At 39.9% G+C, this 20609-nt stretch overlaps 1 protein-coding gene across 1 annotated transcript in view; it reads left to right on the top strand.

Moving 5' to 3' along the window:
• Positions 1-8103, top strand: part of IRS2 (insulin receptor substrate 2) — a 30186-nt gene extending 22083 nt beyond the window's left edge. The window contains exon 2 of the mRNA XM_048945251.1: positions 5673-8103. Coding sequence (XP_048801208.1) covers positions 5673-5677 — 5 coding nt within the window. The 3' untranslated portion in view covers positions 5678-8103. The remainder of the gene's footprint in view (positions 1-5672) is intronic.
• Positions 8104-20609: the final 12506 nt, after the last annotated feature.

The raw sequence follows: 20609 nt of genomic DNA, 5'->3' as shown, positions 1-20609 counted from the left end.
CAAACTTGCCAGTGGAAGCTGAAAAGGTCTAAACATTTTTTTCTAATGTTTTGTTTGCTCAGAGAAGATTGTTTTTGGTTTTTTTTTTTTTTTATTTCATTTAACATTTTTAAGCAGTTGTATACTCAAGTTGCAAGAGAGAGAATAACTGAACAAATTTCAGATAGTACTACGTTAACGGTTTGTTTTGTTTTGGTTTGTTTTTTTTTGTTTAATTACTTTTATTCGTAATTATGGGTTAAAATCACATCTATATGAACTTGTTTGATACTATACAATGTCTGTAGGTCCAAAATTAAGAGGTATGATTGCAAATGTATTAAATTTTTCCTGGAAAAATGAATGTCTACTCTCTTAATTTTAAATGTGAAGCGCCTATTTTTATTATAATTTATGTGGGAAATGTATTTCTGGACCACACTCTAGTTATAAATTCATTATAATGACATTTGTAAGTTTAATCCTTTATTTTCCACATAATTGCATTTTAATGTTTTAGTTATTCGTATTACAAAATCTATAAGAACTTTGACAAAATGATATGAGCGACAAATTATATCAAATTCTGAAATCAACTAAGTGTAGCCCTCGCTGTCATCTGCACTTTAACTTTACACTCAGCTGCTAGTGAAATTACAAGTGAAGTAATTGCTATTCTTGTAACTAGATGGTATCAAATACAAATGTCTTTGGTTTTGTTAGTAGCTTTGGATAAAAGTTGACATTCAAATTGTGTGGATTTTTGCACAGATCAGATGAATATTTCAGGCTCTTGTGTGTATGCTAGGAGAACAACAGTATTTGCAACTGCTAGCATGCAGCATCTTTTTCTAATCTAGTGTTTTGTTTCCTACTTTAAAAGATATCATCTTTCTCCATGTTAATCATAATAGAACTCAATACGTTATGTTTTTTAGCTGTGTCACTCAAGAGAGAAGAGTACTGTAAAGCTTCAGTTATTAGAGATAACTGTGGCCACAACATCCCCACTTTGCAACTTTAAAGAAATGCGGTAATTTTCATTATCAGTCACGATTAGTTTGCGTTGTCCCAATGCTTGCTTTTCTAAATTCATAAAACAACAAAAGCATATCTAAATAACATTGTGTGCTGTTCCTTTGTGGACTTATGTACCAAAAGGGAGTAGATAAATATGATGAACCGTGTCTTGTTTAAATGAAATAATTATTATATGGCTTTTTCATTTCATGATTTATTTATCTTGTGTTTGTTTGTTTGTTTGTTTTTGTTTTCCAATTGAGTGTGGAAGCTCTTCACTTCGGATTGCTGTTATTCATGGACTTTGTAAACTGTTAGAGCATACTGCTTTGTGTTTTCCTGTGAGATGTTACTGTGGCGAGGATTTAAGTCCGACTGAAAGCTTTACTTGTGATGATGACCAAGCTTTGCTTTATTTGGTTGGAGCAGTCTCACTGAATTCTCTGGAAGTAGTAGTGGAGGCAGATGAGCTGTTCTGTTGTCTTAGCAAGGTTGCTTCTGGGCTTTTTATTATATATGTTACTCACTAAATCGCTTAATGAGAGTCAGAGCTAGGTAAGGAGTGGTTCATCCTGTGTGTTTTGCAGGTGGGATCTGGGTCCTTGGGCCGTGCCATCTAATGGCATGGCCCAAAGCCTACAAACACTCCTGCTGTTAACCTTGGGATTCAGTTATATCAATAGGATTGCTCTTCTAGGAAAAAATAGTTAGCAGGATCAGAGCCTTAATCGATTTGGCAGGCAATGTGGGGAAGGGGGAACAAAGGGATGAAGCCAGGGAGCTGTTTACCTCGAGTCATGGTTTGGGTCTGTGGCAGTGCCATGGGCTCCCCACCCCGCACTCTACCCACTCGGATGGTCGCGCTGCCACTCGAATAAATTGACAGGCAGTGAATAGCCTGCACTATGTTGAGCCATTAGCCATGTGAATAGCTCCATCTTTGTGCTTGCCAGCAGAAGAGAATCATTTTTAGGAATTTAGAAAAATTTTATTCGTTGCTTACTGGCTTTGAAAATACAAGCAAAAGAGATATTTAATTGATTAGCTAGTGTATTCTCTTCACAGTTTACTTAGCAAATCTTCAAGCATTTGCTTGTTTCCTAGCAATTTGTATGTGTGTTTATTATCTGATTTATTCCCCAGAAAGCAATGGTGGAATCATATGATGTGAAGTAGGTCTGGAAATTTCAGCAGCAAACAGGGAGGTTTTTTTTATTTGTTTTTTGTTTTTTTAATAAAGCCCAGAACCAAGAGGGAACTTCAGCGTTGAAGCAGTGCTGCACTTTGTATTTGATTTGTGTGTGCCCAGGGGAATGAGGTTATCAAATAATATATTTGTGTCCTTTAGGAATTTTGTTTAGTCCCTGGATAAAGACAATGTGTACAGGTTTAACTTGTAGTGATAGATTTAAGTGCAATGTTGATCTGGGACTTGAAAAAAGGGGAGATATTAATGACTGAATTTAACAAAAACAAACAACAGTGATATTGACATACTTAAAAATATCAACAAAGAAACAAAAGAATATTTTAGTGTGGAAGTCAGAACTTTCTGCTTGCTAGTAGGCTTCCTCTGAAGCTGACACTTGCTGTTGTGTGTGTTGCAGCATAATAGTAGTTATCGTTTTGTTAGAGGAGAGCTTTGGCTTAGATATTAGGGGAAAATTCTTTACTCAGAGTGGTGAGGCACTGGAACAGGTTGCCCAGAGAAGCTGTCAGTGCCCCATTCCTTGAAGGCGTTGGATTTGAGGGGCAGGGTGGATAGGGCCCTGGGCAGAGTGGTTGGAGCTGGATGGTCCTTGATATCCTTCCAATGCAAGCCATTTATGATTAATGAAGATGACTTTGGGGTTAATTCTAGGGTTATAGACTAGCATTATAGTGTCTTTGGGTGATGTGTTGATTGCATTCTGGGCTGTAAAGCTTAGACCCACAGTCCCTGTTGTTCTCTTACCAAACCCCATAAACCAGGTTTGGGGAACCTATGAAGCACAGGCTACCTCACCCACTCCAGTTTATGTCTGGAAAGTACTTCTGCTATAAGAGCAGTGTCAGACTCAATAACTAATAATCCTCCCTGGTGACCACCATAGGTGGACATACTACTTTAAACATATTTGCTTGTTATCTTTTCGTGTACAAAAATCTCCTCCTCTACTTTCCCATTTAAATGAGTTATTAATTTCATTTGGCTCTAGCTATTACTCTAATGCAGTGATAACCTAAACTTAGCTATTGAGTTGGTTTTCAGTTGGAGGAAAGCAGTAACACAGAAGCAATGTGTATCTTAAAATCATAAAATCATTAAGGTTGGAAAGACCAGTAAGATCATCTAGTGGAACTATCAGCCCATGCCTATGACCTCACTCGGTGTGGCATCTTTTTATTGAACACTTCCAAGGACAGTGACTCCATCACCTCCCTGTTCCAATGCATTACCACTCTTTCTGAGAAGAAGTTTTTCCTAATATCCAACCTGCACCTCCCCATGAGCACTCACTCTTGAAGCACTCACTTGTATGCCTTCATGATGCAGATGCGTGTGCATCCTTCTTCCCTGAATAAAAGTCGGAACAAAGTGGTGTGTTAGGCACCTCAAAAGAGGGTTCTTTGCTGTCTTCTGAGAGCAAGCCATCCTGACACTTGTTCCCCCTACCAGACTTGCTGGATGATGATTACTAATCCAGGTGATTTTTCTTTGGTGGGTGTATATATGTGTGTGTGTGTGTATGTTTATTTGTTTTTTAATTTCCAACTCCACATTTAAAGTTTACAAAATCCATTAGGGTATGATTTCACGTCATGGGATCCTCAGTACCCATAGTGGTTGGATTTACAGTTTGCAAACAGCAAAAGTGAGGAATTTTACTCTCCTTCCAAGTTTTCCGCATCCTCCTCTTTCCATCTCAGCTCCTACTTCATACTGTGCATTCAAATAGTACCTTTAGTCCTACTGGCAGTTTTGAAGTTCCCTTAGTTGCATCATAAACCAACTCAGGTTATTAATTTGAGAGGGGAAAAAAAAGTGTCATTTCATGATGTTAGAATGGCTAGATTTACTTGGTGTTAGATAGGAAAAGTGGCACCAAATAAATGATAATGGATGTGGACAGTGAGATGCTTTCTTTTTGTTCTTGGCAAGCTATTAATTCATCTCAGTGTGCGTCACTACACTAAATCCAAAGTAACATCCTAAGTACCTGATCATAGAGCAGCTCCGATTGACTTAGACAGGACTTACTTCTTAAGTAAACCTTGGCTCTGAGGGATTCAATAGCAATTTAGCAATTCTCATATATTTGCCAAGATATGTCAACCTGTGTTTTTTGTGTTGAGTCGAAGAGACTTTATATTGGTTTATCAGAAGCTCATTTGCTATAAAACTTGCACAGACAAACACTAAGACAAACACTACACTTACTTTAACTTCCAGGTTTCATATAGAATTCACAGCGATCCCAATGCAAATACTTGTATCTGTGCAGTTGAAATTAAAGTATTATAGCTTTTCTAAGTAGCAGTGTAGCAGTGTTAGTACCCAAAGAATTCGAAATCATTTCAATTTCTGGAAAAACTTTTGTAATACATATACAAACTGAAGTTTTTACTTAATTTGTAAACTTGGGATAGCAACATACAAACATCAAAATTGCTGTAAATCACTAGATAAACTAGACACTATTAATAGCAAGAATGAGGAATGTAATGTTGCAGCTTAGGATTGTATGGGGCTATTACCAGAGTTATCACCTTCCAAAACAAAGTGTCAGTGTTTTGCTGTGTAAAATGTATGGTCTTGGTTTTTTGGTCACTGCTGTTTTTGCGTTGCTGCTTTCCAAATGTTATACCAAACTGGGGAACTCTATGTAATAAACAACATATTGAACAAATTTGATTTTTAATGAACATGTTAACAAACCACCTTTATGCTGTTATCCCTCTGGCAGTGGCACATCCTGTCCATTCCTTTTTTTGCAATTAAAAAAAAAAAAAAAGTCAGCTGGGTTCTTTAAAACAAGATTGACAATTCATAAATTAGTTTCTGTGATACTGCACAATTCACCTTAGATGTTTAAAGCAGCTTTGTAAACAGTAATCCGAAGAGGATTCCTTCCAAATGCCAGCATGCTCATTTTTCTGGAATAATAGTTATTTAGTAAACCAAATAACTAGATTACAAGATGGGCCTTTCTTTGTTTACGTTTTCGGAAGACTCTTTCCCTTAAATCCATATGGTCTTAAGAAACTCTTTTAGTATCTGTAAATGGATAGCTTTCAATAACAGCCAAACAGCTAAAACACTACTGTAGTTGATATCTGCTTTCTACAAGACCCCTTTCTTAACAGTGGTATAAAACAGTGAGGATCACAACTTGAAGTGGGGGGAATTTCATATTAGGTTTTCTAACTGGTTCTGCTGGGGCTTGCTGGCTTGAAGAGCCACAATGAGGAAGTTAGACACTAAGAACTTGGTGTGGGATTGGAAAGAGCTCTCTTTATTACCTCTGTAATGCCTTACTATGTGTGCAAATAGAAAAGCAGTTATTACGTAGCTTTTTTTTCCATGCAAGCTCATCCTGAATGCTCTCTGTAAGGTATTTTTTATGCTGTTTTAATCATTTGTATGATTCTTGTTGCAGCTGTCACTGACTCTTTGTCATTTTCCTTTTCAGAGTGAAGGAGTTAGTTTTATCACCATGACCTCAAAGAGTACAACATTCAAAGAAGCTGCTCGGCATATACGGTTTTCTGTTGTTTTGTTTTGTTTGTTTTTTAATTGAAGCTGCTTAAGGTTTACTTTTTGTTGTTGTCATTGTTGGTCTGGACAGTTACTTAACTTTCAAACTGTTGTGAACTAAGCCCTATAGCAAATCAGCGAGGAAGGGAAAGCAACCTGCCCAACTCATGTCCTGTCAATGGCATCTACATTATCATTTTGCTGCTGTTTTGACAGAAGATGAAGATGTTCTTTAGACAGTAGGAACTTTTCTGCCGGCCTGTTTAATTAATGGCCAATGCCTTCATTTCCTTTTTCTGCAAAGACAAACTATATTTATCCTTCGACATATTGGGGGATTCTGTGGCACCTGCTGAAGCAGTCAGATCTGGTATTTACTGGCATAATTTCAAGCCTATCACAGTACTACCTACCTCAGTTCAAAGTAAAGCCGGATTTGCGGTGTTAGTGTACGACAGGACCTCCTTTATCTCTATGCTGAGTCTCTCAAGAGCGGTCGCCAGCCTTACTGAACTCGTAACGCATGCAGCTGCTACCTGCTCCTCCATCACGAGCTGCGGTGTCTGATTCTGGGATGGAGCCTGGTGAGGGCACTGGGAAATCTAACATGGGATGGAACTCTGTGGATTGGACTGGGACAGAGAATTCAGAGGGGTTGAAAACGTAAAAATAAAAACATGTAACCGAAGCGATGTAAGTTAAAAGAATCAAACTGTATTGGGGGTTATCTCTCTTTACCTTTGACACACTTGTTTAATTTTCTCTATGTAGGTGTTGATGTAGGTACTTCAGATTGCAAAAGCCTTTTTTCCTATCTACCAGCTCACTTTTGTCAGCTAACCCTGTTCTTAGATGCGTTTCTTGTAACCAAAAATCTAGGTAGGCATGCTAGGAATGCAGGGATGATAGTGGGTACTGGACAGGTTCAAACACTAATATTAACACAGTATTATCTTGCCATCTAGAAAGTCCTGAAATCTGCCTTCTACTGGAAGAGCATCATTGCAGCTACAGGCATTATTACAGGGAAAGAAGAAACGTTACAGTTGCTTATCCAGAGTTTTTTCAAGACTACTTGTTCATCACATTTTCAGTAGTTTGAAAACACAAGTGATGTGGCAGCATCACTATATGATGTCACAAACATCATATACAACTGATGTACCAGACTAGCAGAATGTTGTGCCACCTTGTTTCTCCTTTGATAAATTTGTTGAAGAGTTTGTATACATTTTAATGGTACCTCCCCAGTGCCTGCTCTGATAGACATGTAAGTATTACTAAGTTATTTGAGTTATGTGAGACATTTTTTTAATCATTGTGCTAGGTGGGGCCTGTACATCATTATTAATAATGCATTATCTTTTGGGATTTTTTGTTTTTGCTGAGGAAGATAAGAGTCAATGTCTTACAAATGTAACAAATGACAATGCGATCTTCCTGCTTACATGGTGACTTTTTAGAACTGAGGATTGTATTACAAGACAAAGATGAATGTAAACAATTTCCTTCCCTACCCCATGACATTATTTACATCGTAATTTTGGGAGATTTTAAATCACAGCAATGCATAGGCTAATACAACATTAGATCTAAAATCAATTTAAATGTCTAATCTGAGTGTTGGTTTTTTTTTTTAATAATAATAATGCTAAAAGTAGTTCTAAAACATTCTAAAATGCTGCTCGTTCAATTCTGGAACTGAAAATACAAATAATATTGTTGACATTTTCTCTCTGAACCTCCCCATAGCACTGAGTGTGGTACCTGCTGAATACAATATTTTGATCTATTTTGAAGTAGCCCCCTGTACCAATTAGGAAATCATGGCACTAAAGTAAATGGCTAAAAATGCATACATCAACTTCAAAACGAAAACTTGACAATGTAGTCAGTTCTTCTCTATCCTGTAGATTTCACAAAGGCATATGCAATACTTACATTCTTAATTTAGTTTACAGAATGGAACCAAAATGTATAAATGTTTTGTTTGCTAAACTTCACGATGTATATTGGGTCTTTGTACATTTTGCCTGACTTACCTTAAATTTAAAATATTTTTTGCTATATAACCTTAACAGTTATTAAGCAGTGTTTTCTTTTTGGGTACGTATTGTTTCTGGATATCAAGATGTTAAATATATTTCTTGCTATTGTGATATGACAAGAGACTTAACTTATCTTGCTGTGTCTTCCAATGTACACGCTGTATATAAGGATAAATGTGATGCTGCTGGAGACCAGAATAAATGGAACTAGAGTAGTGTATTGTATTTAGTCTGTATTGATCATGGATGCTCTCCTTAATAGCCATATGCAATAAAATACATTATTTATGAAAGGAGTAAAGTATTTCTGTACCTTTTTTTCTCTAAAGATGGGGGCTTGGGCGTTGTTTATATGAAAATCACTTTCTTTTAAGTCAAGCATGCTTTCTCTAAGTAAATCTGCTATGCCCATACTTACTTTCTTTTAACACATAGAATGCCCCTGACAATCCATGAAATTATTTTAAATCTTTTCTTAACACTAAAGAAATCTGTATTATAAAGGGGAAGGAAACAACAAGGAATGGAATATGGTCTTAATTTTTAATTTCAGTTTATAAAGCTGTCATCCCAACAGCAGGTGAATGACTGTGCAAGTGCCACATTTAAAGTTAATTGGAGTGAAACTCAGACAATATGTCGTTCTCCTGGCCACATCTACCACTAAGTGGGCTGATATTGTCATAGTTACCTTTGTGTTTGGGGCACAGTTGGAGAAGCATATTAATACAACTTTGTTTTAAAAGGACAAAACCCCATCTCATTGCAGCAAACTCTCTTTCTCTGAAAGTGACTGTAATTGTCTGTCACTACAGTAGGATCATCTTGTTGCTCCTGAAGTGTCCATATAAGCCACAGAATCATAGAATGGTTGGGTTGGAAGGGACCTTTTAATGACCATTTAGTCCTCTTTTATGAGGCGGAGCAGGAGTGGTTTCCACCTTACAAATAATCCTTTGATTTTATGCATTTGTATCTATTTGCTTTTCTGCAACCCTATGCCGTTGTGGCTAACCTTCACTTCATGGAAGTCCACATAGATTTCACTCCCTTTCTGTTCAGCAATTCTTCATCTTGGAGCAGAAGAATATAAATCCTACCTCTATACTATCTCTTTTACTTGACCAAAAAATCATTTTAATTATATGCCCACCCTGCAAGGTACTGCAGCATCTCACCTCATCTGACTAAAGGTATAATAAGCATATTTTCACAAAGAAAGCATTAGTAGAAAAGCACTGCAGAACACCATCTTATTACCCATCCAGCCAACAATACTTTTCAAACAGAGCTTTCCAGTCAAATGCAAAGCCATTTTATACTTTTGCAAACAGCTTATTTCTTACATTTGCTTGCAGTAGTGTTGTGCAAAACAGTGGCAAAATATTATATGTATCCATTCTCCCCCCTCACACTGACTGAGGGAGGCTGCCTTACATTACATCTGAGAACCAGCATCAGTGTGTGTTTCTCCATGGTCACTTCTCCTTATTTCAAGGAACGCTAGTAGCAGTACACTCCCTGACCTTGGGCTACTTAAATCACAGGCAGTGTGTATGTTGCCCAAGAAAAACCATTCAGCTGCTTGTCATCTGTCGTGACTGTCTTTACTGTAGGCTTAGCTAGAGGAGACAAAATAGCACCTTGTGGATCTTATGGTACTGACATCCTTGAAGGAAAATTGCTTTAGTCTTTGAAATAGCTCTGCAGAAACACAACTATCTGTAAGAATCTTCTCCTAATGTCAGCAGGATGTGGTATGAACTTTCTTGAATTCAATTTCTGATAGAGCATAAGTCAAGCCTTTGGCTGCTCAGCCCACCTACAGCATAGTTTTGTGTGATGTAGGAGAGCAACATTTGCACTGTCCTGGAGCCAGGTTATGCTCCTAGGTTCCTATCCAGTGACTATTCTTTCACAAAGACCTCCTTGAGAACTTTGGTTTGTTTGTTTTTTTGTAGTATGTAGTTCAGGGGGGATCTATACATGTCCAGATACATCCGGGAATGGAATGTGATTACACTGAGCATATTCTGGTGCCTGGATCTTAGCAACATTCCAAAATTCTCCACTTCGGAGTGGCCTTGAAGACCACTGCAAAAGGCATCATCTCATAATAGCCCTTAGATAACAAGCAGAGGTCAAGCAAGTTTCCTTCTTCAACATCTGTCCCTATTGTCCAACTGTTTTGTGTTCTCAAAAATAATGAGAAGACTTAAGGTCTCAACTGTAAGAATTCCATATCCATCTGTGAATATTCCAAGTGAGGAAATGCAATTCAGCTTCAGTTCTTTGAACATATGTTACTGAATAGCACAAAGGGAAGAGACTTGGTCAGAGATGCAAGCCTTCATGCTCTGTGGGAGACAAATCACCTACCAAATCTTTCAGTGTATTACCACTGCTTCAGTCACTCCTGGACAGCTTCTTCTCCATGGGGAACTTCAACTAGCTCTTACAGAGACATCAACATACACTGCAAGAATCACCTTTGCACCTGTTTTTCTCCTGGATGACAAGAGTCTCTGAAAGAGTATGCAAACAGAGTATGCAAACATTTAATGAATGAATGATTGGCATTTTAGGGGCTCTAAATATTTAAGTTACACTTAGGTACCCTATAGGTATTTCTTATTTAGGTGTATGGTTTGTGACATTCAGTGGAAATCTGATTTCTGAGAACAGTACTTCCTTGTAGTGTCCCAGCAACCTACCAAAATAATTGAGACAGAAAATATCACAATCCACTACTGAAAATACAGATCCCTAACTTATTACTATTAGTCTAATCTACATATCAGACTAAACATGTTCTATACTGTTTAAAATAGAGCTGAGGTAACTGGCCTGTGGGATGACTATGACAAATAACAAAATTGCTTCATATAAGCTCTGGCTTGATAATTTATTTCATATTATTAGGCAATGCCATGTTACATGCTGAATGTGTAGCTTCCAAGAGTTTTGAAAAGTATAATTGATTCCCAGTACTTATTCACAGGTAATCTTCAAATCTTCTCTTTCCCCTCACCCTAGGTGATTAATATGCATGTAATGCATCAGTAAGTGCTAAAGTGAGTGTAGGTAAGGAACCCTACTGCCAAAATACTAGCTCTTACACAAGGTAGAGGATATAAACATCAGGCTATGTTCGCATACTGAAAACAGAGGTGGTAGAGGGTGGAATTAGACACACCTTGAAACATCTATTAATATGAACATCACTGGATCTAGGTAAAGGTAAAGGATTCCCCTACTTAGAATCATGTTTGCTGCAGATGGACTGGTAAAAGTACACTCCCCCACATTTGACAAGAATTAACATTAAAATATTATTCTGTCTCAACCTTTGGAATGCATGCTACCACTCCTAGCAGTTTAGTTTTCCTTCTCATTAAGTAGAGATGAAAACATGGGTGTATCCAACAGTACAGTTTATACTTTCCCATTCGTTCATTAGCTTGAGTAACCTTCACTGCAGAAATGAGTGTCTGGGCCTACAGCTCCATTATAGACAACTCCAAAATTTGAAATTTTGCCTAAACAAGAAAGTCAAGACTTAAAACTTTCAATATAGATTTTTTCAAAGTCAGTCACCTGAAGTGTATTCTTAATTCAAAATGTTAGATAAACGATGAAACTTTTGTATAAGGGCTGAATTTACTACATCTGAAATCTTTTGTGTGTGTGTGTGTGAAAAGTCTGACCCTAAAGCAGCAGAGTTAATTTTAAGTCATTTCCTAATACTCTTAATTTCTTTAAAAATTTTTCTATCACTCTAGCGTAATGGCATTTTGTACAGGACTGTACATCAAGTGACTCTGGAAAGGTCTGCCAGGTTCCCCAAGAGGTCTTCAAGATACAGACTAAATATGACACATGATGATCCTATTTGACAGAACAGTTACTCCTAGGAAAAAATAAGCATACATATAATATCTGTAGCATCAGTATTATTTGGGAATTGCCCTGATTTTGAAGGAAATGTTGAAGAGGAAGGGCTGGTAAGACTGGATACTCTCAATTAAAACTCAGATCATTTTCTTAAGTATTCTTATCCAGCTGCAGATGAAATTCCTCATTCAACATTATGATTTTATTAAAAAAAAAAAAAAAATGGCAGCACAGTGATTGACTTCTCTCAGAGTTGTGGAAAGTACAATATTGTATTAGGGGACACCAGTGCTTGTGAGGAGCTGAACTTTCCCATCTGTTACAGAAGACTGACAATCCCCATTTGCCAAGGATGCTCTGGAGCAAAATGGGGCTCCTTCATGCTCCTCATTAGGGGTGAAGCTGATCAGTGTGATCCAGCAGTCTGTTCTTATTAAACCTTTCTGACAACAGTTGTCATCCTGCAAATGGACTGGAAAAGCATGAGGTGGTGGATTATGTCATTATTTCAGCTGTGGGGTAGACCTAGATGTACCTGTTGCAGTTCAAAATAGTATGGATGTACTTAAACAAGCTGTGGAGACAAGGAAGGAAGAAATAAGGGATCCAGCAAGTGCACAACCATACCGACCATTGTACTTAACCCCTAATAGCTGTGAGGTGTTTATACTTTCCCTGTGGAACACTGATTACCTCAAATTATCTTATCATGGCACTTGCCATGAGATCAGAGTTTAAACACTGAGGCTGGGAAGTAAATTTGCACTGAGCACACGCATAGTACGATCACCCAGATCACCTGCAAGATACCCAATGACCACTCACTGCCATTTTAGTGCTGCCAATTTGCAGGCTAAATATTACAAGCTATTGCACAAAGATAAACCCTGAGGCCACGGTCTCAGTGACCGTAGACTAGGAATTTGCCACCACTGCTTTCATGGTGATTTGCTGTAAGGAAAGCTCTGGCTCAGAGTTGAGAGATTGTTTACATGTGTGGCATTTTTTTGTTTTTTGGTCTTTTTTTAAACCTTATGTCTTGTGAAGGCTTTTCTGTTTCTATTGCCCTTGAGCAGTGCCTCAATTAACATAATTGCTGTCAGTTATCATGTCTACCAAGCTATTCTATGTATATATCTTCATTCTTAAGTGGGATAGAATAAAAACCTTTTTTTTTTTTTTTCCCTAGAATGCCAAATCCCACAATAACTGCCCATTTTCTCAAGGCTAAACTACTTTTAAATGACTTTTTTTTTTTCCAGCTCAAGGCATCAATGCAAACAGAGAAATTTCCAGGGCTAGTCTGTGCCTTTATTATTTATATATGAATCAATAAAGCATTCCAATATTAATTTCACATGCAGATAAATGGATGTTTCTTTAAGGGTTTCAGAAGAGTAAAGGTTAAAATTTCATCCTAATTATCGAAAGAACAAATATTGAAGTGTTTCTACTTTGAACGTAGTTTTTTCATTAGTAACAGATTTGACAGAAGAGAAATAATGGTTTTCTTCTCTGCCTTAGATGCAGCGTTATTAATAGTCCAGTGCTGGATGCTATATTATTTTTCTCAAATAATGATTCTACTATTTCAAAGGAAATACTTGGACAATATAAACATTTCATTATTTTATTGACTCTGTCTGTATTTCTTTGAAGGTAACAAGCCCCAGGATTTCTCTGTTCTAAAGGAATAAAGAAAATTAGATTTCTAATTGAGTAGCTGTAGTCCAGTGCCTTCAGAACCAGAAAAACTGCACTGCAGAGAAATTCAGTGTATCCTGTTTTCAGTTTGGAGACCTGCTCTTTTGCTGGTTACCGAGCACGTTTGTTACAAGATATACCTGGAGGATCTATGATCTGTTGCCAGGTTGTCTCTGCAAACTTTTCTCTTCATTTACACAAACACAAATAAGGAAAAAACATGGTTACAACCTCAGCTACTTTTGGAGTTGCCTTTAAACTGTCCAGCCACTGAATGGCCTATTCAACTGCGAATCATAAGCTCCAGCAATTCTGCTGATTTACACTGTGATGATTCTCAGTGTGATGCATAAAATAGCTGTGTACCTTCTTATCACTTGGGGTGTGTTTGTTGCTCTGTGGGTAGAGTTCTCCCATGCTGTTCAGCTAAGCTCCCTGGTTCTTATCTTCTGCAGAGGCAGCATCAGTTCTTCTCAGTGGGTACTGTGCTAGGGGCCTAGTTATAACTAATGCTATACAAGAAATCTCAAGTTGTGTGTGCTCTCAAATATACCCTGGAAGATGTCAGCATGCACACTGCCTAAGATTTGGAGAGGATATTTCCTTGTTTGCTTATATTTTGCTGATGAGTAGGCAACTATTTCACTTGCCCTTTAGCAGAGAAGCTTCACAAGGAGAAGACCTAATGTCCTGTGAATGCAAACCAAAGTTTCAGATGGGCCTCTGACTTTTGTCAGCTGCTGGAAACCACCTTCCCTCCTCAGCACTGGGGCTGCTGTTGTGTGCCTCTATAAACACATGCATTCAAATCACCGCATTAATCCCTGTGACTGAGATTTAGCAAGGGGGAGTGCTCTGCAAAGCTCTTTTTGAACTACTGTCTTAATGCATTAATCTGCAAGGCAGTTCTAGAACATGAGGGACTTGAAGAAAAGGGAGACTTTTCAACCAGCTAAGATGCCCTAAGCCTCACAGGTACAGAAGAAGCATACAAGCAGATGTTGGCCTCCCCAGCACTGGGGCCTAATGAGCAAATGGGTTGCATCGCCTGCCCAGCTCAGCTCAAGCTGCTCCCTCTCAGATGAGCAGTAGCGGTGGGGAATGTCACAAAGCATCAGGCTCCGCCTTGCCCGAGTTCTTCTCCCATCCTGGCAGTATTCCAGCACATCCCCTGAGGAAGCAGCCTCCTGCCACGCCAGGCCTGGAGCAGAGACCTGTGTATGTCCCTGCAGCCCACAGTTCACTGCCACTCGTGTGTGATGGGGTGAAGGCTCAGCCTGAGTCCGCCCCGTGCGCAGCCCTACAGGAGCCTCACCAGCTGCCAGAAGCACCAGCCTGCCATCCCCTGCTCGATGTCAATGTGTTCCTCCCTGGCAAAGGGCCAGCATTTTGTTTACCCCGGAAAAGAAGATTCATTAATCTGTTTTTCCTGCTCTGGTTTGTTTGTGTGTCATTTAGCCTGTGTAGGCAATTTTGCTTTTCCTACTTTAATTTCTTTTTGGTCTGGGAGTGGGGGAGGTTTGTTTTCATCATCGATATATCGGTGAGCTAAGTAATTGCAAAATGAACCACATGCTGCTTGTGGCTTAAGGATTTCTTTTTTTCTTTTTTTTTTTTTTCTTTTTCTTTTTTTTTCTTTTTTTAAAGTTTCCAAGCCAAATTCTGTTAGCAGTTATTTTTATGCAGCCCCACTGAAATCAATAGAAAGCTTAGTCTCAAGGGGGCATGCTATCAAGCACCGTTATCGCTCCTTTAAGATGCATCTTAAGTCTTGTTTACAAGGGGGTCTTTATGTGATAAATCCACCTCTGATGATCCTGTGAGATGTTAACAAATGGAGCCCAGTATTTGTGATGAGGCACTGGCACAGGTTGCCCTGAGATGTGGTGGAAGCCCCATCCCTGGAAACACTCAAGGTCAGCTGGACGTGGCTCTGAGCAACCTGATCGAGCTGCAGGTGTCCCTGTTCATTGCAAGGGAGTTGGACTAGAGGACCTTTAAGGGTTCCTTCCTACTCAAACTCTTTCTACTGTTCTTTGATTCCTAATTTTCTAGGATAAGATAACACAAGAAATTCAAGAGAAACATGCTGAAGATCTCAGTCTGCATTAACATTGCACTGTTGCCAAAAATGGTGGTGCTATTTTAGAGAAGAAATAAGATTCAGATTTTTGATGGTATAGATAAGGCCTGACAGGCTGATCAAAAGAAATACAGAGAAAGTAATAATTTTGCAACTTTCACTGCACTATCCTACAGAAGGTGTAACTTTTTTATTGCATTTAAATGATGCGATGACAATGAAGCTAGCAGAATTCTTTCCCTTTTTGTTACATGCACCAAAGCTGCTCTTCAAACTCTCCATGGACAGTTTAAGTACTCTAAAGGGGCTGAGAAATTAGATGCTAAAAGAGTGACTCTGCTTACACTTCACATTAAGCTGTTTTTAAAGAGGGCAACAATGGCTAGGGCAGCAGTGCTGCTGCGAGAGCCAGGCAGGTGAAGGAACCAGCAAGGACAGATGCCTGACACATTGCAGGGGCTCACAGTGGCCCACAGTGGCTCTCACTTGGCTATTGGAGAACAGGAGTTCATACAAAGCAAGGAGCATAGCACACCCTTTCTTCAATCCCAGAGTTAGATTAAGATTGTGCTACAGACTGTGGTTTTGGAACAAAACTGTTTTAATCATTTAAACAAAGAAGTTGAAGATCAGAGTTAGAAAAGGGCCTAAGGAATAAATTTTGCAGGAAAGATGCTTTCAGTTCAGTGCTGCTTTGTCAGGGAATGGCAGTGATCTGTTTACTCTTCCTATAAAGCTGTAACACTGCAACTTGAAAGCTTTATGCTAAAAAAAACTCAGGACAGAAAAAATATAATTGATTCTCCCTCACAGAAAGGAAGGTCTTGCCCAGTTAACACCTGTATTTGCTTTCTTTTAAAGTAAACCACCCGGCAATGCTTTCTAATGAACTTATATATATATATATATATTCTTTATTTTTCTGCTCAATCACTGAACCAGTACCTGCAGTGCTGCAGCATTTTCCATCAGCTCCATGACCAAACTGAGGACAATTTTAAAAGCAAGATTCTACATTCCCTGATCAGAAAAGCAATCTTTTGATTGCAGAATCTTTGGATTGCAGAAAAGCAATCCAAAAAAGTACAAAATCTCTTTGTCTTCCTGACTACCTATGTTTGAAGTTTAAAGCCTGTTTCCTTGGTAACTAGGCTTGCAAAGCCGGTCTGCTCACATGGTATGTGCAGGGGCCACTGCATATTGTCCAAAGGTTATTGAGCCATTTAGCTAGAGCATGTGATGTGTGAGATTTTGGTACTAATTTCAAAGGGACTGAGAGACAAGCGATAAACTTTCTCTACTGCTTGCCTTGCCCTACATAAAATCCTCTCCTGTGGCTTGGAAGGTTTAATGACATGAATAGCTACAGCCACTCTTCCTCTGGGCTCCTTTCTGCTGCAGCCCTGCCCAGATGCCTCAGGAACACTGTCAGCTCTGACACCATTTTACTGTGCTTCTTCTCACTCCAAACACTGCTACTATGAAAGACATTAAAACTTGTCTATTCGGGGCATAGCTTGGTGCTGTCGTCACAGGGCTGTGACGGGCAGCTCTTTGGATATCCCTGACTGGCAGCTTTGGTCCCCGCACCCAGACAATGTGCATTCACAGAGCCTTGGTTGCCTTGGTTGCCTGCCACCAGGCCCATCTGTTGGGCTGATTCTTTGCCCGTGTCAAAGTCAGTCAGACAGGGCTGTAGGTGCCAAGAGAATGAGAACCGAGAAGGGCAGCCTGTAGCGTGCTGCCAGCAGAGTCCTTCCAGCAAGGGCCTCCTCCTCTGGGGCTGCCATTGCTGCCAGCTGCCTGCCTGCCGCAGGTCACACAAGCTGACATCTGCACACCACAGAGAGGATACACGGAGTGGAGGAGACGAGGGGAGGGATTTGGGGTAGCCTTGGCAACTTGCTAAGCAAGCTGTGCTGTGGCAGGGACTCAGCTCACAGCACAGCTAAGAGGCATGCGGAGCTTGTGGTCTCACTTGGTAGGAAGGCAATGCATTGTCAGTGTGCCGAGGTGAACCTAGGGCAGCCCATTATGCTTGAGAAGAGAGCCACTGACCAAGCTGGCATAGCATCAAGAGGTCACTGGAGGTATCTCTTCCTCCTCTTCCGTGTATGAGATCTATACGGCATTATTAGTCCTGGCTGGGGAGCGCTTCTGAAAGCAGAGTGGAGATTCAGAGACAAGATCTCGTAAAATAGATCATCTCTTCCTCATCCCAAATCTGGTTGTGCAGTGAAGATTAACTCACCCGTGTGTAACCATTATAATCCAAATCTGGAGAGTGTCAGGCCCATGCATGCTTGCAATCCTGTCCATAAATGTGTGTTTAACTTCAAGTCTGGCTGACCAGGGCTATGTATCTGTGAGGATAACTTGTGTACACGTCTTCCTTGCCTGGACAGCCTTTCACTTCTACTGAGCAGGGATTAGTGCTGCCACCCTTGTTATCCTGTTGTTTTCTCTTTCTGATGCCTTTTGGCCAGTGTCAAATTCCAAGTAGAAAACCCCAACTTCCAGTAGGCTGGTGTGACAGTGCTGAGGAAGTGATGCACCACAAGTGATGTCTGGTGCTCTGCTCTGCTTTCCCTGGTGGCTGCAAGTAATGCAGAGGAATCTGGAGCTCAGCATGTTGTCTCTGAGCCAAGAGTCATCGACCACTGCCTGAGGAGACAAGGAGCAGATGTAGGGTGCCTACTCATCAGTGAATAACCAACCTTATGTTGTACAGTAACCACTCTACTTGCTCAATTCCAGTAAAAAATATTTTTAAAAGAAGTTAGAAGACAAGCAATAGCAACAATTCTCCCATCTCCCCTTTTCCAGAAGTGTCAGCATGCTGCAGCTCTAAACACATATGGTATCAAACAGTACCAAATCATCAGCTGCTGATGCTTGTATAGCCTTTGCAATACCAATGCACTGCTTTGCAGTGTGCTAGACACATGACCCTGTGCTAGACACATGACTCTCTCCTAGCCCTTTCCCAGTTCTGTCTTACAGCATTGAGTCTGTAAGGTACATGCAGGACTGCCCTCTGCCTCACCAGCATAATGGGGATGGGTTGGAAGTGGGTACTTCCCTGTTCACTACTTTGTTTTTCCTTCACTCTCCAGGAAGGTGTCATGCGGTCTGGGATGAGTCTTGATGGGGACAAGGGCATAGGGACAGAGGGACTGATATGAGTGAGGTGGACATCATTCCAGAAGAAGGAGAAATGCAGGAAGCCGGGCTGTAAAACTAGAGTTCAATAGGCTATGGACTGAGAGAAGAAAGAGGTATGGGGAGGAAAGGGAAGGAGAGAAGAAAAAGAGAAAGTGCTGGATGCACAGATCTCAAGGTGCTGCTTTCCTGCGGTCCCTGCCATGGAGTGAAGTCTGCCAGGAAAGTCATATTGTCTGTGAAACAGAGGTGTTAATGAGGAGAAACCAAACCCCTGTTCTCACCGACAACCACCTGCAACATGGCATTTGGTAGTATCAGTATCATGAAAAATTAAAATGGCAATTTGTATGCCAACCAAGTAGGTTGTCAGCAGATTAGTACATCCTGAGCAGAGGAAGAAGCAAAAGAACAATCAGCATCACAGAAGAAATATTTAATATTTAGTCTGGCTAGTGCTTGAGAATATCAAAGTTCTAAGAGCTGCATTAACGACAACAACAAAGAAGTCAAATACTCCCCTGGTGTTAATGTGCTGCAGTCCAGTGAGCAGTTCCGGTCAATGAAAGCAGCCTTTTAAAATAGCACAGCCCAATTCCTCTCTTTTCTTCTGTGTACTCTACAGGGATTCATGCCAGCAACTGAACTGCTGCTTTTGGGTCCCAGAAAAATACTGGGTTTTGTTGTTGGCTTTTTTTTTTTTTTTTTTCCGTTATTAAGAAGTATCCAGAATGTAGCAGAGAAAAATAAATATTCTTTATTTAAACCTCTTGTAAATCCAGTTAATTATTTTGGAACGTATTTTTTACCAGGTCTTTTTCAACAGTGGTTCTGCTGTACAGCATAATCCCATAGATTTTGGGAGTGTAGATTGTGGAAGAACAAGATGATCCAGCCTCACCCCCATTTCCCATTCTGGCATGCAAACATTTATGCCAGTGTTTGGAAAATGCAGCCTACTGAGTTCCAGATTTGGAAATTCAGCATTGACATAGTTTAAACCATATATAACCCCATGTGATAGGTATGCTGCCTACTCTTTGCACATTCTGTATATTTTCTTTGGGTAAGTGCTACGCACTGACTTTAATAAATATCCTGTATGCATAACATCCTCTTTCCCTCTTTGTAGCAAGGCACTGTGGAGGGTGTGCTTCCAAAACAGGTCGACGAATTTGGAGGCCACGGCAAGAAGGAATAACTGATGCCACAAAGTAATTTACAGACAAGTTAAGTGAGAAGACAACAGTGTCACTGACATAAGCCGTTCTGCAGTCTCCTTGCCCCAGGGTTGTTTCCCTCCATGCTCTGTGCCATTTCATCCTTTGTGCCACCATGGGGCTTCAAGCGGAAGATCATGTCCAGGAGAAAACCTATGCATGGAAAAAGGCCTTGGCTGGCTTTCATATGGTCTACTGCATGAACATACACCTTCTGATGCCAGAACAAGAGAAAGGACAGCATCCAGTCAGAAAAAAATCACGGCAGAGAGAGAATTGGACTGCTTCTTTTGGCTTCAGTACCGGACTCAAGTGTTTGTGGAACCAAAGCCTTCCAGTGCCAGGTCTGGATCTCTTGAATTAACATCGTTAAACCATGAATAAAATCTTATTTTGGCAGATAATTTTCTCTGGTCTACAGTAAACAGCATCCATTGCTTATTCAGTCAGGTTCCTGGAATACAGGCAATAAATATGCCTCTTTTATATTGTTTTTTTGTGGGAGTTTGGATAATAACACTGAATAGAAGCTGGTCTTTACCAGTCTAAGTCAGGCTGCCCTCAATTTTCTCACATTCTAAAGAAAGATATTGCAGACTGACATGTATGCTTCAGCACAATTTTAGGGACCTTCGTGTCCCTGTGAATTGACAGAGCCGTGCAGGGGCAACTGCATGGGGCTGTGTCCCTTCCTACGTGGCCAGGAAGGCTCTGCTCGGTTTAGGAGCGGTTCTTACCATGTTTTTCCACTCCACAAGTGC

This window comes from Lagopus muta, chromosome 1, assembly GCF_023343835.1.
Source record: "Lagopus muta isolate bLagMut1 chromosome 1, bLagMut1 primary, whole genome shotgun sequence".
Classification (NCBI taxonomy): Eukaryota; Metazoa; Chordata; class Aves; order Galliformes; family Phasianidae; genus Lagopus; species Lagopus muta.
This window is presented reverse-complemented; position numbering and strand designations above follow the sequence as displayed.